Raw genomic sequence first — 25,977 nt, forward strand, 5'->3', positions numbered from 1 at the left:
TGGTTATTCTTCTATCCATTTTGATGGTTGTTTTCCGTTTTCTTCCACACGTCTGTTTTTTTTTTTTTTTGGCCATTTTAAAGCATTGGAGATCACTGTAGATGAACAGCATATAATTTTTTGCACCTGCGTATAAGTTTTCCCCTCTCCAATCAACTTTTTAATCAAACTACGCTGTTCTTCTGAACAATGTATTGAACGTCCCATTTTCCTCAGGCTTTCAAAGCGAAAAGCATGTTCAACAGGTGCTGGCTTCATCCTTAAATAGGGGACACCTGATTCACACCTGTTTGTTCCACAAAATTGACGAACTCACTGACTGAATGCCACACTACTATTATTGTGAACACCCCCTTTTCTACTCTTTTTTTACTAATAGCCCAATTTCATAGCCTTAAGAGTGTGCATATCATGAATGCTTGGTCTTGTTGGATTTGTGAGAATCTACTGAATCTACTGGTACCTTGTTTCCCATCTAACAATAAGAAATATACTCAAAACCTGGATTAATCTTTTTGGTCACATAGCACTACTATTATTCTGAACACTACTGTATATGAAAAATTGTGCGTTACAGGCTGTTCACAAACAAACAAACATAACCTCTGCTCTATCTATCTGTCTGTCTGTCTGTCTGTCTCTCCTCAAAATAATATACAGTAATAAAGACTCAAGTTTAATAAACCCTCCACTATGGATTAATTATTATTATTATATTTATATATTATCATTATATAACTCTAATTCAATCTACAGTAAAGTTCAAAACCTTGCAAATGGAAGACATTTCTGAATTACAAAAGCATGGGCAGAATGTTTACATGTTTTCTCAAACCTGTGTCTTGGATTACAGGGTGCAGGGAAAAACCTTCTTTATTTGCAATAAATTGCCAAGGCCATCTTACGTCGTTTCCATGACAACATGTTACCATAAGTAGTGCTAGTGCTAGAAAAAATGTTCCACAACTGTTTTGGTGTTTCCACCACAAAAAAACAACAACAACAACAAAAAAAACCCCCACCATGCTCAGGCAGTTACAACACCTCCTCTACCACATTTTGGACTAGAAATAAAGTTAATATTTGAATCCATTTCTCAGCTCCAGAATGGGAATGTTGTCAAATTTCAGATGAGACTAAAAATGCAGTTTAAAAATGTGAGACTGGAATGGTTACTGCTTGTGAACACTTGCAGAAAAACAGCAGCAGGTTACGATGCTAAGACCAAACTGTGTGCATAAACTCCCACTAATTAAGCTGCTGTCGTAAGCGTGATTAGTCTGGGACAACCCTCATATGGACCACTACAGGATTTTGTCTGGCATGAAATCCTCTGGAAAAGAGAAGTGGGACTTGCAGACATAATTATACCTCACTATGAGCACCTTTGACCAATCTCCTGTGTCTCATTAAGGCAAACTGAAGCCAAACGCCTTCCAACACGCATACACCAGAGATACTGTGTTTAATGGGATTTAGTGAGGTATGTGGATAGAAACTTACTAATAGAATGAGCGACTGTACGTTTGGCCCAAATGCACTGAAAAGAAGTGCAATTATTACACTACCCCCCACCCCAACAATTTTTTTTCTGTCTGTCCATCAGTCTGTCCATGATATTTTCAGTGCTTGTAGGGTTATTTCAGTGAAACTTCACACAAAGGTAGCACACCACATACACATGTGCATGACAGAAAATAATTCCAGTCCCACATCACTGAGGGGAGATAGGCAAGCATGTAATGGTGCCACATGTTACAGCATCCACCACACCACATAACTGTCCCAGGTGCTGGTTGGCAGCTACCCAAGCAGACAACTAGTCCATTGTCTTTTCTCCAAAGGAACCATCTGTCTTTAATAGCTGAGTGAAACACAGGTGTTCCATCAAAATGCAAGTGTTACCCTGACATCGGGGTGAATGTGAGGCATAATTGTAAAGCGCTTTGAGCGTCTGATGCAGATGGAAAAGCGCTATATAAATGCAGTCCATTTACCATTTACTCGTTCTGTCATTCCAGCCGTACCCAAGGCTCCTCCGACAAGATCTAGTATCAAAGACATACAGTCCTCACATTGGGTCAGTGCCTAGTGTAATGTAATGGGAGATAATTGAATTTTTCTGTTTAATTAATGCATCATAAACCCCTGGCTTTGGAAGTGCAACTCATCCACAAATGCTTTGTGGATTGTAGTGAAAGCTCACACAGTGGTAAAATAAATTAAAAATTTGTTGTGCACCATGTGAAGAAGCACATGCAGGAAAATAATTCCACTCCAATTTCTACAACGGGAAATGACTGAGACCACCGGCTTAACTAGTGGACCGTCACCTCCCAATCAGTAGACCATTGACATAGGTTGACCAGTTTAATTTGGGCATGTAATCACAAAGGATTTACTTCCATCAATATGCGATACATACAATCAACTAGAAATGCAGAGTGTGTGTGTGTGTGTTTGTGTGTGTGTGTGTGTGGCCGGGTGGGGGGGGAGCATTACTTTGTGAGCTTGCACACAGATATCTAGTTATTTATTTATAGAGCACTTTCAGGTATACATTTTCAAAGACCTCTACCTAATAAAACATCAAGGCTTAACAATAACAATAAAACTTTTCACATCCATGAGAACATTTTAAAATTGAAACATCAAGTTCTAACATATACTGACCAACAAATCTACGATGTAGTTTTAGATGAGATGATTTAATTTAACCTTTATTTAACCACGTTAGTCCCATTGAGATTGAGATCTCTTTTACAAGGGAGACCTGGACAATTATAAAGTTTCCAATTCACCTAACCTGCATGTCTTTAAACGGACCAGATGGATCCACAAACTTACTGTAGCTAGAAAATAAATAGGTTTAATATGAGCCTCTGTAGGCTAAAATGTGAGCAGGCTTTCTAATATCAACTGGTAACCTGTTCCATAAAGTAAGAACATCAGTAAAGACTCTCGGTCTAGGGCCTGTCAACCTCTTCTTAACCCAAAGCACACAAAGTCCCTCAAGTTAAGAAGAATCTCAAATCTTAACCATCTCAGTCATACATTCATGACTAGAACTGTTATTTGTATCTTAAGAAGGAAACAACAGACAATTAACAAACAAACAAACAAACCAGAAAGCACAGTTTATTTTTTAAGACTTAAACATGGGCAAAGTACATTATTTGAGGTTTCTGCTTAACACGGTATAAAGAATTCAATGGGCAGGGTTTTGACTTTCAGGGCAAGTACCTCCATAATGGGTGAAGGGTATCACACGTTTTGGATGTTGTCTCATTTTTTGAAGAACTGAAAGTAATTCAGAACTTTTGTCATTCTTAACACAAGGTTGTAAAGACTTTGACACCAGTGAGAGTTTAGAACTCACTGACATCGCCATGTGGTGTATTTCTTGCTCTCCCCCCGCTGTTGCCCTGCCAGAGTTTCTGGAAAAAAATTGATGCAGCACAGCTCCAAATCGTTCAGACATTTATTCGCAATAAAAAAACGAGAGGGTGGACCAGTGCTCACACAAAGCCTGCTCACAGGCGAATGATGCAACCGACAGGCGTGAAAAAACTCACGCATGCGCACGAAGGTTCAAGCTTGGCTGATGCAATCACACGTGATTCAAATCCATATGGTTTTTGAAAAAAATAAAAAGGTCCGATGCTTTTCTAACAGACCTCGTACACAATATAAATAGCAGACATACTGATCAATACTGGTTTACTGGCTACTACTGTTCTTCTCCTTCCCGTCCCCTGTCTTCCTGTTACTCCTCCTCCATCTGAGTGAGGAGCTGTACAGTCTGATGGCCTGAGGAACAAAGGAGTTTTTCATTCTGCTGGTCCTGCACTTGGGAAGGAGCAGTCTCTGGCTGAAGAGGCTCATCTAGTTGCTGATGACGGTGTGCAAAGGGTGACTGGCATCGTCTATAATATCCAGCAGTTTGTCCAGTGTTCTCTTCTCTGCCACCATCACCAGAGAGTCCAGCTAGTTCTATCTAGTTTTTACATGACATGGTCATTGCAAAACATTTGACTTTCGTACCTCATTACAAAAATAAATAATTGTTACTTGGAGTATGCTAGTTCACACCCCTGGAGGGTGTTTTTGATCTGGCCAACTGCTGTGAACATGACTTGGTTTACTAGAAGTTATCCACACACCATAAGCTTCTCAGAGTATGTTCTTTCTTCTTTCTGTAGTGTCTGTACTTTTCTGCTTGGGGTTTGTTTTATTGCTTTCTCTTGTTTGCCACGTGGGTGCTTGGTGGTGGGCAGTTCCCTTTATGTTTTCCATGGCCTGCTCTGGATCTTTCCTTCACACCTGGACCTCATCACCCGCTCATCACACTCTGTATTTAAGCCTCCCTTTACCCTCTCGTCCCCGCCAGATCGTTGTGCTTTCCCCCTTCGCCAGCCCTTCAGAGGTTTTTTTGTCTTGCTTTATCTTGCTGTGCTTTTGTGAACTGCCTGCCTGTTTTTTGACCACCCTTTTGCCTGCTGATTCTGTTACTGTTGATGACTTTTGTGTACCGAACCCTACTTCTTCTCTCAGTAAATCCTTTTGAACAAATCCCATCTGTTTCTGAGTTAAGCATCTGTGTTCATAGTGCAGCAGCTAAGAGAATATTTAGAGTAAAATCGTGCAAATGGTGATATAAGCACCAAAGTTGGCACAAATACTCCTTAGGCATTACTCTTTTGAAAAAACCAACTGGCCACTTGAATTTTCAATAGGCGGCCAGGTAGGGGTCAATTGAAGAATTACACAGGGGTCAAAATTAAAAATGCTCAAATCATTTTGAAAACTACACCTAATTATTTGTCTGATCGTAAAGATTCCAAAAAGGTATAGGTTGGACTATCTATGACTGAATGATTAGGAGTATGAGGGGGTAAAACAGCAAAAATGGTGACAAAGGTCAGTTTCAGTTTATACAGGGGTTAGAAGTTAAATTTGCTCCAATTTTGGTAAAAAATGATGCAAATTATTAATTGAGTTAATAGAGTTTTTAAAAGGAATAGTTTGGACCATGTATCGTGCTTAGTTATCATGTTACGGGGTATCATATGTCACATGTCATAGAATGCAATGGACGTTGACCTTATTTGACCTTTACTTTGGAGACCAAACATTCAACACAATCAAAACTTTTCCATTTATTAATCCTATTAGCTCAGCCAATAAGTTGTAACGCTTTTTACCAAAATTGAAGGAACTTTAATTTTTTACCTCTGTGTAATTCTTCAATTGACCCCTACCTGGCCACCTATTGAAAATTCAAGTGGCCAGTTGTTTTTTTTCAAAAGCGTAATGTCTAAAGAGTATTTGTGCCAACTTTTGTGCTTGTATCACCATTTGCACGATTGCTTCAGTTATCTGCTGCACTACCAGCCATTTTGTGTCATGAACCCTGATATTGAGATGCCTTGCTTCACAGCAGTGGCAGCTCTTTGGACTTCATGTTAACAGTTAAAACCAAATTCTGTAAATAGAAGTGGAATCAAATTAAGACATTTTAGCGTCTTACTTAAAAATGACAAATGAGGCAATAACAGACAAAGCAAACTCACACCTGAACAGGTAAGTGTCCAGTTACTTCTGATTCCTGAAAGATGTCTTACCTTGTATAAAAACTGAACTTCGACTACTGACCCAGTTTCTATGTTGATATCCCTGTACTTGTAAGCTTTTTTAACTCCAAAATACTGCTGGATGATTCAAATCACAAATACTTTGTCAGAAATATTAATGAATTCAACCTCGTCATCGGTGACTCATTTTCATGGAACAAAACCAAATGAGCAACGAGAAAATTATTTTAAAGAGCCACGTTGGAGGGTAAAAACTTGCTCATAAATGCATGCACGGTTTTATGTGAGACGCTTTCCAGACGCAGAGTAAATCTTAGTTGTTAGCATTCAAAGGAATCTTTGCACAACAATTAGGAATTTAGTCAGACTGAATAAGTGCGCCTTGAGAGAGATATTTGCTGGCATATGCTGTCCTTTTGTTTGGGAGTGATCATTACGGGCCCGTTGGGAACAAGCAGATGTCATCATGTGCCTGGCAGAGCACAATGATGAATAACCATGGGGAGAGTCGCGGGAAACCTATGTCACAGCGACAAAGTCACACGTGTCATCCGCTGAAACGAGGCGACCTGCACAACACTCCGGAGTCGAGGAAGAATAATGAAGAATAGCTTTAGAATTTATTTGTTTCCTCACAAAATGATATATTTCAGTGACACAAAACGCCACCGCCACCTTCTTCTTCTTCTTCTCCTTCTCTGAACGTGTTTGATTACTGAGGTCCTACTGTGTCTGATTCACCACTCAGAAGAACATCCTTATTTTTTTGTTCAAATGTGGAAGCGTGATGACACCTGCACTAAACTGTTCATGGAGTACAGATTTCACAGGCTGTGAAAGTGGAAATTCAGCTTGAGGTTACTCATGTGCTCCTGTGTTTGTGTGTGTGTGTGTGTATGGGCGGGGGGGGACACACACTTCCTGTTAGTGCCACATCCTCCCTGTTGTATTTTTTCTTATTTTATTTTATTTTGAGTCTCTCCAACAGGTTTTTGCTGCCTTGTCCCACCATTAAAATCCTATTCACTGCTTTCTCTTCAATTTCTTTGACAAACTCGCCATTACAAATGCAGTTATTTCCCCACAAATGCACATTTCCCACATGCTTATAACAATTTCCATAAACATCACCCCCCCCCCCCCCCCCCCAATTAGATGAAAACATGTTGTATTGCTGATTTTTGGACAACATGAGTAATAATCAAAACAGCATCATCCCGTGTGAAACCTGCAATCTGCTTTCTCACCAAATCTACCACAAACCTATTTTCAACAACAGCTTTGCTTTGAACGTAACACTCTCCACCACGGGCATGAACCTAATCATCTGCATCAACGTGTGAAGAATGAAATTACGTGTTAGGACACGTTTACATTCATCACCATGGTTTATATGATTTAAACAGAGACGGCCAGTCATGGATTGTGTCTGCAGACACAATCGCACTTTAATTTTGTTTACAGTCAGCATCGTCATTGGTCTCTAAAACAAGAGACTCCTTGCAACCTGCCTGAAACAATCAAAAGAAAACAAAAATCATGTTTGCAGTTAATAGTTTTTGTTCTTCCTGAATGTTACCAGAAATGGAAAGCATCTGCAAGCAGTCGAAATTCAGGCAGGCAACTCAAGTTATGCTGCCTCCTTCACATGCTGTAGGACCTATTAACCGCACACATATTGTGAGCTCCATTAGCAGATCAAAACACTATTTCTGCCCCTGGTTGTCTTGATCTCATGATGAAATATGAGATGTTCAGGTGAAAGAAATATTTGTAGTAGAGCCTGACCAACATGGATTTTTTTTTCAGGGGGGTGATACGATACAGCTAATGGCGAGTAAAAAATTTACGATACAGATATATCTGCCAGTATGTACATAAAAAAGTAATTGATTATGAACAATTCATTATCAGACCCTTATGACAAAGAAATATAATTAAGGCTTGATGTTTTTCAGTTTAAACATGAACTTTATTATAAATAAATATAATTATAAATAACTATAACTTGTCATCTATTTTGTCCCAGCCACTTATCTGTTGCAGCTGTTAAAAAATGCCCACTCTTATTAAAAATGAATGGCAGCTGGTTGCTTTGCCGCTGTCTCTTATAGCTAATGGGAAGGTTTGCTGCCAAGATACAAGTGTGTATGATCTGCTTAACAATGGAAACTGAGCCTATAGTGGTAAATGATCGAGCCAAGGAGGAGCATGTAGATGGTAAAATGGTCAGGGCCCAAGCACAGAGCCTTGAGGCATGCCTTCATCTTTTCATGCCCCTTTGACACTGGCAAGCAGAAAACATGCTGTACTAGAGAGTGTGACCTATTACAACTCAGAAACCTTTAGATGTTTCAATACCTGTCATTTGAGAGTAACAACTTTTGCTTCACCAGTCATAGCTTCATTGTAAAGTCACAGCCAAAGTTTTTCCTCTTTCATGTCTTCTTGTACTGTCAAACTGACCGTTTTGCTTTCAACTCTGTTATGTTGCAATGAAACACTAAAATAAAAATCTTACAGTGTGTGCATATTTGTGATCCTAACTGCATGTGTGTTTGAAATCATAAAAAATAGAAAAAGTGTGAAATAAAACTGTTGGCAAGCCTTTATGCCCAAGAGCCGTTAGCTCAAAATGTATCTCTGAACAGACGGAATTATCAGCTCGGAATATCTCATAGTGTGAAGTAGTGCAGAGATGCATTCTAAAAGACAAAACAAAACTTTACCGGGGGGAAAAAAATCACAAGAATCAAAGTTGCTTCTATAGCCGAAGCAGTATAGATGTCACTTACTCTAAATTTACATAATCTTCATGTTTCTTGAAGCGCGACTGTGACCGGAAAGTCTGGGACCGTGCATTTCAGGATAGCGCCTGGTAAAGTAGTTCTAATTTAGTTCCGAACTGTTGGTGCGAAATGGGCTTATCTTATGGTGATGTTGAGGCTTTGTTTGCATTAATACCTATGTATAAAGCATGAGGGTAATAATACCATGCGCAGATTTATCATTTCTTCTGTTCTGGTGATCAGTTTAGATGTTCTTCTGAACAACTATGATACACAAGCAGTTCCTGTTGACGCTTTAAGTTACAACCTGGAAAGCTTTAACAAAACAGACTGACTATAAAGTGGAGACACAGAGAAGGTTTTATTTTTCTTCACATGCTATTTGAGACCATATACAGCAGATTCTTTCCTGCGCCCGGCGTGGGTATAGTCAACGGTGCACAATATTCTCAACACAGCCGAGGAAGCAAATTGAAACCTGGGAACAAAATACAAAATGTTCTTGAGCAATCACTCCAAGGAGACAAAGCTGACCTTGCCAACAATGGGGAATCCCAAGTGCAAACTTACTTTCCCACATCCTCATCATCAGCGAGGCTAGCCACCAAAAAAAATAAGAAATTAAGTTCCAGTAAGTTTAAACTCTCTGGATGTCACATTACATGATTTTAAAGTGATGAAATCCTTCTTGTCCAAGGAGACAAAGCTGACCTTGCCAACAATGGGGAATCTCAAGTGCAAACTTACTTTCCCACATCCTCATCATCAGCGAGGCTAGCCACCAAAAAAATAAGAAATTAAGTTCTAGTAAGTTTAAACTCTCTGGATGTCACATTACATGATTTTAAAGTGATGAAATCCTTCTCGTCCAAGGAGACAAAGCTGACCTTTCCAACAATGGGGAATCCCAAGTACAAACTTACTTTCCCACATCCTCGTCATCAGCGAGGCTAGCCACCAAAAAAATAAGAAATTAAGTTCCAGTAAGTTTAAACTCTCTGGATGTCACATTACATGATTTTAAAGTGATGAAATCCTTCTCGCTTTACAAACTTCAAACGGATACCTCCTGCTGCTCCCTTACGGGGGTGCAAGTGCAAAGATACTTGGTTCACCTTTTAAAAAAGGAAAAAAAAAAAGTTGTTTTCAAAAGTGTTTACGTTTCTGTATGTTATATGTTATGTATGGTACAAAGCTTTAATGCTTCTCACCAAATGCTTTGTTGTGACGTGTGCAGAACACAAAAAGGAACAATTGTGCACCACGATTGATGGCCACATTAAGGAGACGATGCTTCACTGAGGACAGGTTCTAACTGAGAGGAATAAATTGTCTGTGGCATTTGAAGTTAAGTCCAGGGAGATATGGTCCCTCTATTGCCCTTTACTGGCCGGCTGCAGAAATTATTGACATTCCACCTACATCAGTATACTGTAAGTCAACAGAACTAAAGCTCATCTTTATGAGAGATATAGAGTTGATATTCCCACATAAGATCGAACAGTTATCTCCACTAGTCCGGCCGTGGTTAATAGCCTGCTGATGTATTGTTTTAACCTCCGATAAGTAGCTTACTTTGTTGCTTCGATTAGTGTGGGTGTTTTGTTAGGTTTTCTCTTCAAGTTTCTGAATTGACATCAGTAAACTTTTGTGAAAACTGATTGAAAGATGAGGAAGAGACCATTAAGGTTGTAGTCATAAGTGGCACGACTAGGCTGTCCCATTTCGAAGGCTCCCTGGAAAGCAGCCAACATGTGCATCCTTTTCCCCCAAATAACAAGATACACAACAATCCCAAAAGTCATTGCACAATTTTAAACATTTTTTCCCAAGAGAAAATGGTTGGTAAACTTTATTTTAAATAATAAGAAAATAAGTCACCTTCGATCTCCGTGTATGCAATTGTAAATAAGTAATGCTTATAACTAAAGTATAAATAAGTACTGAAAAATTATTACTGAACTACTATACTAAGCTTCCCGCGTGTAGCTGTCAAGGTTGCCAGGCGACAGGCAGTTGTAGGCCCAGACATTTCAGTTCTGCTACTTGCCCCCTCCTCTTTGCAAAACATGTTAATTCCTCTCAATATGCTAACACATTGAGAGGTCTCCATGGTAACACTCGGCCCTGCAGCCACACCTGCAGAGGTTTCTACCTGTAGTGACAAAAGCCAAACTGTCTGTTTGAATGAAGTCTCATGAGCCCAACATATTGTGTGTGCCAGTATGGGCTATCTCTGTGGAAGCAAATCTGTGCCAACAGAGTTTGAATTTGAATTTTTAAAGTTGAATTTTTTTAGCATCAAAATCAGAGTTTGAAGTAGAATTTTTAAGGCTGATTTTTTTTTAGCATCAAAATCAGAGTTTGAAGTTGAATTTCTAAGGCTGAATTTGTTTAACGTAATATTCAGCCTCAAAAACCTCAACCTAAAAAAATTCAACCTCAAAACAATAGAAAAGCAGGGAGAAATAATCAACTGTCTCAATCATCCAATGTATCATGTCATTGTCTTCTTTCAATTTGGTCTCAGTGTCACATGACCAATGGAGCAAAATGTGATTGGTTGAATGTTGGATGACTGAGTCAGGGATCGATTGCTTCTGCTTTTCTTTTTTTTTTGAGGTTGATTTTTTTAGGTTGAATTTTTTGAGAATGAATTATTTGAGGATGATTTTTTTTTTAGGTTGATTTTTTTTTTTTTTTAGGATGAAATTGTTGAGGCTGAATATTTTGATGCTAAACAAATTCAACCTTAGAAACTGCCCATAGTTACAGTCCTTCCCTGGTCCATAAATGGTTCCATCAACTTCAAAATGACATTCTCTGTCTCAGTCCCATTCTCCCCCCACCCCTCAACTTGAAAGAGGCTATTTCTCAGGTGTTCTGTGAGTGAGTGTGGGTGTGGGGCAAGCAGTGCTGGCAGATACTCAGCTCATTGAATAAGCTCATTTATATAACAAAGGGAGGTGGTTTGTGGCATGCTAAACTTTGGGGGGGGGGGGGGGGATTTTCACTACAGACTAAAGCCCCTTTCACACCAGGGCTGCTTCGAGTTGCGTAGGGCATCATCATGACAACGCCGTGTGGAAGCAGCCCAGTGCCGAGACGATGCAGCTCGACGCCACAACAGCGCGAGGGGCGCAAAGGACGAAGCAAATCGGATGCCAAAAACTAAACATGTTTAATGTTTTGTGCGTCCTGTGCTCGAAGCAGAAGGGAAGTGGTTTCAGTGCAAGTCAGGGCAAAGCGACGTTACTCGACATGACTGGACATGACCCTCACAATACAACATTACCTGACGCCAATTTACGGTTCCTGCTGTGTTCCATTGTTCCCGCAGTATAAATCAGGCAGAATTGTTTTTATACCGTGTACACAATGCAGTGAAACTACACGCTCAAAAAGAGCACAGAAAAAAATGCTGCTGATTCCAGCTGCTGCTGCTGCAGCTACTTGCTCTTCTCTCACAAATGTGTTTAAATAAAGTCCATAAAAGTCCTGCTCGCAGACTGATTGCCAGAGACAGGACATGTCCACATCAAGTATAACCCCGGCTTCGAGTTGCTTCCTGTGGCGTCATGACGACACAGGAATGTCTGCGTCAGGTGCACGCAGCAGGGGGGCAGAGAGGAGGTGAGGATGCAGCCTGAAGGTCCTCTGCACAGAGAAATCAGAGTGCACAGTTTGGCTGCAGCCAGACAGGACGTAAAAAAATTAAACATGTTTAATTTTTTGCGTCCGATTTGCTTCGTCCTTTGCATCCCTGGCGTCATTTTGGCGTTGAGCTACATCGTCTCGGCACTGGGTTGCTTCCACGTGGCGTTGTCATGACGCCGCACAACGCAACTGGAAGTGGGACCGATGTGAAAGGGGCTTGAAGTCTGCTCTCTGGGCCTACGAGTCATAGGTGGGAAAAGCTAATGACACAACTGCAAAGTACTCTGTGGGTCAGACCGTGTCATTTCAGAACTGTTTGTTCCACTGTCTCTGAAGGCTTGATCATCGAAGGACACAGCCTTCGAAGTATGCAGCCCCTGAATTGGGACACAGCCTTTACTATCAACAACATTTAAGGTGCACTGACACGAGCATGCCTTAGCTTCACGACACATCATGACCTGTGTCCTGATGTGTCGCGCTGGAGAGTAAACTCGTCTTTAACGGGTGCAGACAGAACACCAGAGGGTTGCTGGTGCATGCTGTTGCGCACAGAAAAATTTGAAATGTTCAAAAACTCATTTACGCACAAATTTTGTGCTACGTGGCACGATCTGCAACCCCAATTCCAATGAAATTGGGACATTGTGTAAAATGTAAATAAAAACAGAATACGATATGCAAATCCTCTTCAACCTATATTCTACTGAATACACCACAAAGACAAGATATTTAATGTTCAAACTGATAAACTTTATTGTTTTTGTGCAAATATTTGCTCATTTTGAAATGGATGCCTGCAACACATGTCAAAAAAGCTGGGACAGTGGTATGTTTACCACTGTGTTACATCACCTTTCCTTCTAACAACACTCAATAAGCATTTGGGAACTGAGGACACTAATTGTTGAAGCTTTATAGGTGGAATTCTTTCCCATTCTTGCTTGATGTACGACTTCAGTTGTTCAACAGTCCGGGGTCTCTGTTGTCGTATTTTGCGTTTCATAATGTGCCACACATTTTCAATGGGCGACAGGTCTGGACTTCAGGCAGGCCGGTCTAGTACCCGCAGTCTTTTACTATGAAGCCACGCTGTTGTAACACGTGTAGAATGTGGCTTGGGATTGTCTTGCTGAAAGAAGCAGGGACCTCCCTTGAAAAACACGTTGCTTGGATGGCAGCATGTGTTGCTCCAAAACCTGGATGTACCTTTCAGCATTGATGGTGCCATCACAGATGTGTAAGTTGCCCATGCCATGGGCACTAACACACCCCCATACCATCACAGATGCTGGCTTTTGAACTTTGCGCTGGTAACAATCTGGATGGTCTTTTTCCTCTTTTGTCCAGAGGACACGACGTCCACGATTTCCAAAAACAATTGGAAATGTGGACTCATCAGACCACAGCACGCTTTTCCACTTTGTGTCTGTCCATTTCAAAGGGCCTTGGCCCAGAGAAGGTGGTGGCGTTTCTGGATGTTGTTGATGTATGGCTTTCACTTTGCATGGTAGACTTTTAAATCAAATCAAATCAATTTCATTTATATAGCGCCAAATCACAACAAACAGTTGCCCCAAGGCACTTCATATTGTAAGGCAAAGCCATACAATAATTAAGGAAAAACCCCAACTGTCAAAACGACCCCCTGTGAGCAAGCACTTGGCGACAGTGGGAAGGAAAAACTCCCTTTTAACAGGAAGAAACCTCCAGCAGAACCAGGCTCAGGGAGGGGCAGTCTTCTGCTGGGACTGGTTGGGGCTGAGGGAGAGAACCAGGAAAAAGACATGCTGTGGAGGGGAGCAGAGATCAATCACTAATGATTAAATGCAGAGTGGTGCATACAGAGCAAAAAGAGAAAGAAACACTCAGTGCATCATGGGAAGCCCCCAGCAGTCTAAGTCTATAGCAGCATAACTAAGGGATGGTTCAGGGTCACCTGATCCAGCCCTAACTATAAGCTTTAGCAAAAATGAAAGTTTTAAGCCTAATCTTAAAAGTAGAGAGGGTGTCTGTCTCCCTGATCTGAATTTGGAGCTGGTTCCACAGGAGAGGAGCCTGAAAGCTGAAGGCTCTGCCTCCGATTCTACTCTTACAAACCCTAGGAACTACAAGTAAGCCCGCAGTCTGAGAGCGAAGCGCTCTAATGGGGTAATATGGTACTACGAGGTCCCTAAGATAAGATGGGACCTGATTATTCAAAACCTTATAAGTAAGAAGAAGAATTTTAAATTCTATTCTAGCATTAACAGGAAGCCAATGAAGGGAGGCCAACACGGGTGAGATATGCTCTCTCCTGCTAGTCCCCGTCAGTACTCTAGCTGCAGCATTCTGAACCAACTGAAGGCTTTTTAGGGAACTTTTAGGACAACCTGATAATAATGAATTACAATAGTCCAGCCTAGAGGAAATAAATGCATGAATTAGTTTTTCAGCATCACTCTGAGACAAGACCTTTCTGATTTTAGAGATATTGCGTAAATGCAAAAAGGCAGTCCTACATATTTGTTTAATATGCGCTTTGAATGACATATCCTGATCAAAAATAACTCCAAGATTTCTCACAGTATTACCAGAGATCAGGGAAATGCCATCCAGAGTAACGATCTGGTTAGACACCATGCTTCTAAGATTTGTGGGGCCAAGTACAATAACTTCAGTTTTATCTGAGTTTAAAAGCAGGAAATTAGAGGTCATCCATGTCTTTATGTCTGTAAGACAATCCTGCAGTTTAGCTAATTGGTGTGTATCCTGTGGCTTCATGGATAGATAAAGCTGGGTATCATCTGCGTAACAATGAAAATTTAAGCAATACCGTCTAATAATACTGCCCAAGGGAAGCATGTATAAAGTGAATAAAATTGGTCCTAGCACAGAACCTTGTGGAACTCCATAATTAACTTTAGTCTGTGAAGAAGATTCCCCATTTACATGAACAAACTGTAATCTATTAGACAAATATGATTCAAACCACCGCAGCGCAATGCCTTTAATACCTATGACATGCTCTAATCTCTGTAATAAAATTTTATGGTCAACAGTATCAAAAGCAGCACTGAGGTCCAACAGAACAAGCACAGAGATAAGTCCACTGTCCGAAGCCATAAGAAGATCATTTGTAACCTTCACTAATGCTGTTTCTGTACTATGATGAATTCTAAAACCTGACTGAAACTCTTCAAATAGACCATTCCTCTGCAGGTGATCAGTTAGCTGTTTTACAACTACCCTCTCAAGAATCTTTGAGAGAAAAGGAAGGTTGGAGATTGGCCTATAATTAGCTAAGATAGCTGGGTCAAGTGATGGCTTTTTAAGTAATGGTTTAATTACTGCCACCTTAAAGGCCTGTGGTACATAACCAACTAACAAAGATAGATTGATCATATTTAAGATTGAAGCATTAAATAATGGTAGGACTTCCTTGAGCAGCCTGGCAGGAATGGGGTCTAATAAGCATGTTGATGGTTTGGATGAAGTAACTAATGAAAATAACTCAGACAGAACAATCGGAGAGAAAGAGTCTAACCAAATACCGGCATCACTGAAAGCAGCCAAAGATAACGATACATCTTTGGGATGGTTATGAGTAATTTTTTCTCTAATAGTCAAAATTTTGTTAGCAAAGAAAGTCATGAAGTCATTACTAGTTAAAGTTAATGGAATACTCAGCTCAATAGAGCTCTGACTCTTTGTCAGCCTGGCTACAGTGCTGAAAAGAAACCTGGGGTTGTTCTTATTTTCTTCAATTAGTGATGAGTAGAAAGATGTCCTAGCTTCACGAAGGGCTTTCTTATAGAGCAACAAACTCTTTTTCCAGGCTAAGTGAAGATCTTCTAAATTAGTGAGACGCCATTTCCTCTCCAACTTACGGGTTATCTGCTTTAAGCTACGAGTTTGTGAGTTATACCACGGAGTCAGACACTTCTGATTTAAAGCTCTCTTTTTCAGAGGAGCTACAGCATCCAAAGTTGTCTTCAATAAGGATGTAAAACTACTGACAAGATACTCTAACTCCCTTACAGAGTTTAGGTAGCTACTCTGCTCTGTGTTGGTATATGACATTAGAGAACATAAAGAAGGAATCATATCCTTAAACCTAGTTACAGCGCTTTCTGAAAGACTTCTAGTGTAATGAAACTTATTCCCCACTGCAGGGTAGTCCATCAGGGTAAATGTAAATGTTATTAAAAAATGATCAGACAAAAGGGAGTTTTCAGGGAATACTGTTAAGTCTTCTATTTCCATACCATAAGTCAGAACAAGATCTAAAATATGATTAAAGTGGTGGGTGGACTCATTTACTTTTTGAGCAAAGCCGATAGAGTCTAATAATAGATTAAATGCAGTGTTGAGGCTGTCATTCTCAGCATCTGTGTGGATGTTAAAATCGCCCACTATAATTATCTTATCTGAGCTAAGCACTAAGTCAGACAAAAGGTCTGAAAATTCACAGAGAAACTCACAGTAACGACCAGGTGGACGATAGATAATAACAAATAAAACTGGTTTTTGGGACTTCCAATTTGGATGGACAAGACTAAGAGACAAGCTTTCAAATGAATTAAAGCTCTGTCTAGGTTTTTGATTAATTAATAAGCTGGAATGGAAGATTGCTGCTAATCCTCCGCCCCGGCCCGTGCTACGAGCATTCTGACAGTTAGTGTGACTCGGGGGTGTTGACTCATTTAAACTAACATATTCATCCTGCTGTAACCAAGTTTCTGTTAGGCAGAATAAATCAATACGTTGATCAATTATTATATCATTTACCAACAGGGACTTAGAAGAAAGAGACCTAATGTTTAATAGACCACATTTAACTGTTTTAGTCTGTGGTGCAATTGAAGGTGCTATATTATTTTTTCTTTTTGAATTTTTATGCTTAAATAGATTTTTGCTAGTTATTGGTGGTCTGGGAGCAGGCACCGTCTCTACGGGGATGGGGTAATAAGGGGATGGCAGGGGGAGAGAAGCTGCAGAGAGGTGTATAAGACCACAGCTCTGCCTCCTGGTCCCAACGCTAGACAGTCACAGTTTGGAGGATCCCAAAAAATTGGCCAGATTTCTAGAAATGAGAGCTGCTCCCTCTAAAGTGGGATGGATGCCGTCTCTCCTAACAAGACCAGGTTTTCCCCAGAAGCTTTGCCAATTATCAATGAAGCCCACCTCATTTTTTGGACACCACTCAGACAGCCAGCAATTCAAGGAGAACATGCGGCTAAACATGTCACTCCCGGTCTGATTGGGGAGGGGCCCAGAGAAAACAACAGAGTCCGACATTGTTTTTGCAAAGTTACACACCGATTCAATGTTAATTTTAGTGACCTCCGATTGGCGTAACCGAGTGTCATTACTGCCGACGTGAATTACAATCTTACCAAATTTACGCTTAGCCTTAGCCAGCAATTTCAAATGTCCTTCGATGTCGCCTGCTCTGGCCCCCGGAAGACAATTGACAATGGTTGCTGGTGTCGCTAACTTCACATTTCTCAAAACAGAGTCGCCAATAACCAGAGTTTGATCCTCGGCGAGTGTATCGTCGAGTGGGGAAAAACGGTTAGAGATGTGAACGGGTTGACGGTGTACACGGGGCTTCTGTTTAGGGCTACGCTTCCTCCTCACAGTCACCCAGTCAGCCTGCCTTCCCGACTGCACGGGGTCTGCCAGGGGGGAACTAACGGCGGCTAAGCTACCTTGGTCCGCACCGACTACATGGGCCTGGCTAGCTGTAGAATTTTCCACGGTGCGGAGCCGAGCCTCCAATTCGCCCAGCCTGGCCTCCAAAGCTACGAATAAGCTGCACTTACTACAAGTACCGTTACTGCTAAAAGAGGCCGAGGAATAACTAAACATTTCACACCCAGAGCAGAAAAGTACGGGAGAGACAGGAGAAGCCGCCATGCTAAAACGGCTAAGAGCTAGTAGCTACGCTAAGCTAGCGGATTCCCAAACAGGGAATCCGACACTAGACAGGCTGTGGAGCAGCACAGGCAACGCACGACAACAGTGCTAAAACAAAATAAAAATCCACTAGACAGGCTGTGGAGCAGCACAGGCAACGCACGACAACAGTGCTAAAACAAAATAAAAATCCACTAGACAGGCTGTGGAGCAGCACAGGCAACGCACGACAACAGTGCTAAAACAAAATAAAAATCCACTAGACAGGCTGTGGAGCAGCACAGGCAACGCACGACAACAGTGCTAAAACAAAATAAAAATCCACTAGACAGGCTGTGGAGCAGCACAGGTAACGCACGACAACAGTGCTAAATAAAAATCCACTGGACAGGCTGTGGAGCAGCACAGGTAACGCACGACAACAGTGCTAAATAAAAATCCACTGGACAGGCTGTGGAGCAGCACAGGTAACGCACGACAACAGTGCTAAAAAAAAAATAAAATAAAATAAAATAAAAATCAAAATCCACTGGACAGGCTGTGGAGCAGCACAGGTAACGCACGACAACGGTGCCAAAACAAAACAAAAAACCACTAGACAGGCTGTGGAGCAGCACAGGTAACGCACGACAACAGTGGTAAAAAATAAAATAAAAATCCACTGGACAGGCTGTGGAGCAGCACAGGTAACACACGACAACAGTGGTAAAAAATAAAATAGAAATCCACTGGACAGGCTGTGGAGCAGCACAGATAACACACGACAACAGTGCTAAAAAATAAAATAAAAATCCACTGGACAGGCTGTGGAGCAGCACAGGTAACACACGACAACAGTGGTAAAAAATAAAATAAAAATCCACTGGACAGGCTGTGGAACAGCACAGGTAACACACGACAACAGTGGTAAAAAATAAAATAAAAATCCACTGGACAGGCTGTGGAACAGCACAGGTAACACACGACAACAGTGGTAAAAAATAAAATAAAAATCCACTAGACAGGCTGTGGAGCAGCACAGGTAACACACGACAACAGTGCTAAAAAAAATAAAATAAAAATCAAAATCCACTGGACAGGCTGTGGAGCAGCACAGGTAAAAATCCACTGAACAGGCTGTGGAGCAGCACAGGTAACACACGACAACAGTGCTAAAAAATAAAATAAAAATCCACTGGACAGGCTGTGGAGCAGCACAGGTAACACACGACAACAGTGCTAAAAAATAAAATAAAAATCCACTGAACAGGCTGTGGAGCAGCACATGTAACACACAACAACAGCGCTAAAATAAAATAAAAATCCACTAGGCAGGCTGTGGAGCAGCACGACAACAGTGCTAAAAAATAAAATAAAAATAAAAACGAAAGCGTTAGCAAGCTAGTTAGCTTGCCAACGCTGATGAAGGTTAGCTGATAAAAGTGCTCCGTCGCGATGCTTCGACCGTTAGAGGTCTTCTTTAGGCGTTGGAGCACGGTGAAAAAGTAAAAAAAAGTAAAAAAGTAAAAAAGTCTTGAAAAAGACTGTTAATTCAAAGAACTCAAACAGCTCAGTTCAAACAGCTAACAGATACAGCAGAACACAGAAAATTGCAACTGTTGCAAATTGCAAAACGGAAGCAAATGCACACAAGCGGGAAAAAAGTTTTTGTGCCTCCAAAGTGTGTGTGTGAGTGAGTGAGTGAGAGAAAATCAGTTTTAAAATTTTTGATACTGAGGAAATAAGTGGGGCAGAGTTTTTTTTACACGTCTCTTCAACATTGCATTGAGGTCTGTTACAGTGCCTAAGGAGAGGAAAACCAGGGTGTTGGTCCCCATATTTAAAAATGGGGACCAGAGATTGTGTGCCAACTACAGGGGCATCACATTACTCACTGTGCCCTGGACACTAATTCACGGGGCACAGTGAATCAGTTTTCAGGGCACAATATAATGAGAAAACACATGATTATAAAGATTTCTTCAAAATTATTAAATATATGCTGATGCATATACAAACTATAATCCAGAAAACCAGCTATGTAATGTGTGAGTGTCTTATATAGTGATATAAGTCCTTTAGAAACTATTATAAATACAACTGTCGTGACTGATGTGAAAACAGTTGTTTATATACACAAATTATAGAAATAATTCATGGAAAAATAAATGTATAAGCTTCAACAAGTAATATTTGTCATCCACTTGATACTGGGGCTTAGTAAATCACTTTCTAGACTGATTCACTGTGCCCCGATTCACCGTGCCCCAGGTGCATGTGACACACGAGTCATGTTATCAAATAGCTGATGGTCTGGAGAAGACATAACACATGCTCATCAGTTGGACGGGGTAGTCTTCTAACTAATAACAATTTTTTGGGCCACCTTTCCTCTGTTGTGAGAAATAAATACAAAGACACTGACATCCACAAAATTTACTTTTGATAGGAAAAAACTGACTTCACTTGCCACTTAGTTTTACCCTTAATGTATCCAAAAACAAAACACTAATTTATAAGGGGGATGTCTTTATGCATAAAGATATGGCATACGTGTTGCAAATATATATGTAGTTGTGCAGATGTAGCTACTGATTCACTGTGCCCTGTGATTCACCGTGCCCCAGTTTCCCCTATTGGATGTTCGTGTGTGATACCTGGAATTTGGCACAGTGCAAATAAAAATTCCACAAACGGACCAAGGTTGAGTGAGAACAGTGGAATATTCTTGAACAAGATGTTGCACTCCAAGTGCTCCAACCTGGGTTTGATGTTAAAGTTCCTCAAGTTCCTCCATTTGACCTGGTAGTGCAGGTGTAGAATAAATTTTTACTTAAAGAAAATTGTAATTTTACAAAACTGTGTTTTGTTAACTGAAGTTAGTTTTTTGGATCAGAAATTTAATTGAGTAATCAACAGAGTTACCCATGCAACAGCCAGATATGTGGACTATGCTTATTCATTAACCAGTCATTTGAATTGTTACATTGGTTCCCATGGGTTCTTCAGGGAGACCTATACTAACAAAAAACATCATATATTAAGTCACTAATTAAATCCTGTTCTTGCTTTGATGGATGTGCATTGTGCATCTTGGACGGACATGGCCTATAACTGTGGCAAACCAGCATGTGAAGACCACGGTTGTCCAGGAAAGTGATCCAGCACCTAAAAACAACTGTAGCACGTCATAGTAGAACTTTAGCCTAACCTGGCTAATGCTGAAAGGCTTCCCAGTGACATCACAGCATGTAAGATAATGTTAGAGGCTCCTCGGAAATGCAAGAAATTGTTGAAGTATGTCAAAATTCTCACCCAAACAAAGAAAATCTTGAAAATACCATGGTACAATGACAGAACATTCATCATGGATACGCTACCAGATTCTCAAAGGTTTTCCAGAGTATTGACAAGGCTTCAAATTTTGACCTTCCAGGGTGCATATTCATGACAGTGGACGGGGCTGTAATGTGCAAACCCCACAAATGTACAGTAAGATGGGAAGCACCAGGATTCTAAAGTCTTTGCCCACTGACAAATGTAATGACATCTCCATGCATCCTTGTACAGAGACCTACTCACTCCATAGGCTCTTTCAACCTCAGTGATGAAGCTCTGATTGATACCAATGTGAATATCTCAACAAATTTTGATGCATAGAAAAAAAGCTCATCAGGACGTTTGCGCACACACACACAAACCTGATTACAATACTCACATAATTACACTTCACCACTTTATATATATATATATATATATATATATATATATATATATATATATATATATATATATATATAAAACTACTGTACAGGCTCTTCAAAAACTACAGAAACTGGTCCAAAGTCAACAGTCACTTATCTGTTATTTTCTGCGCTTCAGACTCATTGTGCATTAATAGTGCAGCAGCAGTGTAAATCTCCAGCATACATTCTGCCTCCCTGTGGATTTGTCAGTTGCATCCATGTGCATTTAAGTTCTAAACACAGAAATGTGTCATGGTGTGCAGGGGTCATGGAATCTTGGCCATCACGTGTAAAGATGTGTGATATTTACCATATACATAGAGAATGTAGTCGTCGTAGGCCTCTCCCACAGTGTTGGACGCCACACAGCGGTAGGTGCCATTGTAAGACTTGTTGAGGTTTTCGATGTACAGTTCAGAGCCCGTGACCACAGCGTGAGGCGGCACGTCCTCGTCCACTCTCAGCCAGTTGATCCGATGGGGACTGGAGAGTACAAATACCACGCACATCATTCAGACGCTGACTATCCATACCAGAAATCTGAAATAAAGGTAAAAACTGAGCTTGTCTGAGGAGGGCGATCGGCAGGCCTTGTCGAATACCACACTTCATGCAGCGGGCTAGCAAACAGTACAACGAGCTGTAAAGGTTAAGGTGGTGCTCGGATTGGCAGAAAGGAGATATACAGTGGAAAATCTGAAAGTGACACCGGGATCTGCAGCGGTTTTAAACTTCTCCAGTAAGCATGATTCACTGGCATGTAGGCTGGTAAATACTCACTGTGGTTTTCCTTCTGCAATACATGTCAAGTCTAGATTGTCCCCCTCTCGAGTTAAACCTTCAGGATATGTCACCACAATCTTCACTTCAGGTTTATCTGAAAAATAAAACATGGATGTTTACAGTACCCCGGTGTCGTAACAAGACGGGCAGTTTCCCAGAGTACCAGCTGCCAAAGCAAAAGTCAGATTATTATTGCACCCAAAAGTGAAGTGTGGAGGGAAAAACGAAGTGTCGGGTAAAACACAAAGGAGCCCAAAATGGTTATCCTATGTCAGTCTACAGTATCTTACAGCAAAATGATTCCTTTCCTCTTATCAATGCTAGCCAAAGATTACAATAATGTCAAGTGGTTCTAGTCAGGCTTTCTCTTTTTCCCTGAAAGGTCAGACAGGAAAAAAAATTAATATTCTATACAGACTACAAAATACAAAAGGCTACCTTAACCTTTCTTTGGTGTTTAACAGTGTAAAGCAGCCTGTATTACTGCTTCAATCAATGCACCACTTAAAGAACACCCAAACATCAATTGACACCTGAGCAGTGTATCCAGTGCGGACCAAGGTCTGAACCACAAGTTTAGAATTGCAGAGTATGAAGCTCTGTAGCTGCGAGCCGACGCTGCAATCCGCCCGCACGTCTTTCATTAAAAAAATCTCGGATTGATGATGGGAACAAAAAGAACAAGAGGCGCTGTTTATCAAGTAAACATGACAGACCAAACAAAAACGGGATGGAACCTGTGCTGCTGTTGGGGTCTGTGTCAGTGTTTTGTAAGCTTTGTGTTTGTGTGCTTCTAAAAAAAAAAAAATCAAATACCTCCTGTTTGTGAAAATTGTAGGTTTTCATTTGTTCAATCACAAAATGTGCAAAGGTGGAAACATACTAATATGCTTGATGATGTTATTTCAGTGAGATTCAGTGTGGGTGCTTTTTCTTTTATGGGCACAGTTTGTCTAAACTTGAGTACCTACACTTTACAATGGATTTGTTTACATTTTCAGCAAGTGAACACAGCTCATCAGGTTTCTTCCACATGTGACCTGAAACAGTTCAACAGCTTTTTTTAGTGACATTTGTTGTTGCAATTTTGCATAATAACATGAGCTGCCCCTCCCCTACTGGTTAGCAGTGGTAAGTACAAAGGTGCTCACACTTTATGAACAGGGTGCATGAATTATCATCAATGAGTTCAAACCATAGATTTGATTACAGTGATATACAACATGATCATGCTAAATCTATACACCATAATTCGCCAAGGCCCAAATCTGTGTGTTTGTTGAATGTTTGACCGGCGAAAAACTTGGAAACCACACTTTGTTTTTCTGATCAAAGCTGCAACTCAATAGATTTTTGGTTTAAGAATAAAAAAGTAGGCCAGCATGGTGACTTAGTGGTTAGCAGGGTTGCCTCATAGCAAGGAGGTCGTGGGTTTGATTCCCACCTGTGGCCTTTCTGTGTGGAATTTGCATGTTCTCCCCGTGTTTGTGTGGGTTCCCTCCAGGCTTCCTCCCACATCCAAAGACATGCAGGTTAGATGGACGAAACTTTAAAGAAAATTATGCGTGTGGTTGTGAATGTGTTTGTTTGTGTATATGTGGCCCTGTGACAGACTGGCATCCTGTCCAGGGTGTATAGGATGCTCTATGACTGCTGGGATAGGCTTCAGCTCCCCGCGACCCCGCGATTGAAGATGAGTGAGTGAATAAAAAAGTAAAGAAAATCCGCTAGTGTCATATAACACAATATAGGTTGATCAATGAACTTTCTCCACTGGAAACAAGTGCACTTAACAGGTTGGCTCCCACCACTTAACATTAACCTATTAGCATTGCGTTATGTGACACGAGCAGGTTTTCATGTTAATGTCAGCCCATTCTTCTCCTCCTCTTCTTGTTTCAGCTTGTTTCAGCCCTTAAGCCCCTTTCACACTGGCGTATTCGTAGAGCTGCTCATTGTGGCGTATCGTCTACGCCGAGTTGAGCAGCTCTCTGCTCACTTTTAGCAGCTCTACGTCGGGTTTTTGCTCCCTACGCAGCAGTATGTTGAGGGCTACACGCGTAGAACGGATGACATTAAACATGTTTAATTTTCTTCGGCGTAGAGCACTGGAGACAGTTTTAAGTAGGTTTGCGCAGCACAGCGTTACTGCAAGCAAGTCTATGCTACACTGCGCTCCTGTACACATCCAAAAACTGAGTGCGTGAATCCAGAGGAATCAGCTGAGAACATGAGAAGATGATCACACAGCCCACAGCACTTGTGTATGATCAGAACAGGGAATCGAACCTCAACTCAGAAATCCAGAAACAGCAGGTCGCTCGCTCTCCCTCTGTCGCTCTCTCACTCTGTCTCTCTCTGTCTTTGTCTGTCTCTCTCTCTCTCCCTCTGTTGCTCTCTCTCTATAGCTCTCTGTCTGATCAAACAATACGCGCTGTGACTTTAAAATTTTAAAAACTTTAGACTCACAGCGCTTCATTCACAGCAGCCTTTACCACAGCCAGACTCAGCAGCATCTGTACACAATGAAAATGATCCACCAAGACAAAAAATAATAAAAATAATAATAATCATAACGTTAAATAACTGTTTTCCATGTGCAGTGATGTGTTCTGCACAGCCAACAGGAGTGAACTGGTTTTAAATAGCGGCAAGAGCTACACGCGACTGTGTGCACATTAAAAAGTGAGCACACGCAGCTGCAAGCAGATCTACGAACACGGAAAAAGGCTGAGTACGCGCACATTTTAGGCGTATTTAAATGAAACACAACGCCGCAATACGCAGCTCTACAAATACGCCAATGTGAAAGGGGCTTTAGGGGTCGCCACAGCAGATCAACTGTTTCCATCTCACCCTGTTCTCTGTATCTTTCTCTGTCACACCAACCACCTCCCTCAGCACATCCATAAATCTCCTTTTTGTCCTCCCTCTTCTCCTCCTGCCTGGTGGCTCCATCCTCAGCATCCTTCTTCCTATATACCCTGGGTCCCTCCTCTGGACATGTCCAAAGCATCTCAAGCTCGTCTCACCTGAGCTGTCCCTCTGATATGTTCATTCCTAATCCTGTCCATTCTTGTCACTCCCAAAGAGAATCGTGACATCTTCAGCTCTGCCTCCTGTCTTTTTGTTAGTGCCACTGTCTCTAAGCGTACAACATAGCTGGCCTCTCTACTGTCTTGTAGACTTTCTCCTTCACTCTTGCTGATATTCTTCAGTCACAAATCACTCCTGCCACCTTTCTCCACCCACTCCACCCTGCCTGCACTCTCTTCTTCACCTCTCTACCACACTCTCCATTACTTTGAACAGTTGACCCCAAATATTTAAACTTATCTACTTTCACCACTTCTACTCCTTGTAACTGCACTATTTCACTGGGCTCCCTCCCATTCACACACGTACTCAGTCTTGCTTCTACTGACTTTCATTTCCCCTTGTCTCCAGAGCATATCTCCACCTTACTAGACTCAACCTGCTCTTTACTCTCACTACAGATCACGTCATCTGCAAACATCATAGTCCATG

General features: G+C 41.1%; 1 protein-coding gene across 1 annotated transcript in view; it reads right to left on the bottom strand.

The window, feature by feature from the left end:
* LOC117509323 (cell adhesion molecule 1-like) overlaps window positions 1-25,977 on the bottom strand; it is a 154,874-nt gene that overhangs the window by 77,435 nt on the left and 51,462 nt on the right. Inside the window, exons 5-6 of the mRNA XM_034168985.1 lie at window positions 22,447-22,543; window positions 21,977-22,149 (exon numbers count right to left, since the gene is read on the bottom strand). Of these exons, the coding sequence (XP_034024876.1) occupies window positions 21,977-22,149; window positions 22,447-22,543 (270 nt within the window). The remainder of the gene's footprint in view (window positions 1-21,976; window positions 22,150-22,446; window positions 22,544-25,977) is intronic.

The sequence above is a fragment of the Thalassophryne amazonica genome, chromosome 4, assembly GCF_902500255.1.
Source record: "Thalassophryne amazonica chromosome 4, fThaAma1.1, whole genome shotgun sequence".
NCBI lineage: Eukaryota > Metazoa > Chordata > Actinopteri > Batrachoidiformes > Batrachoididae > Thalassophryne > Thalassophryne amazonica.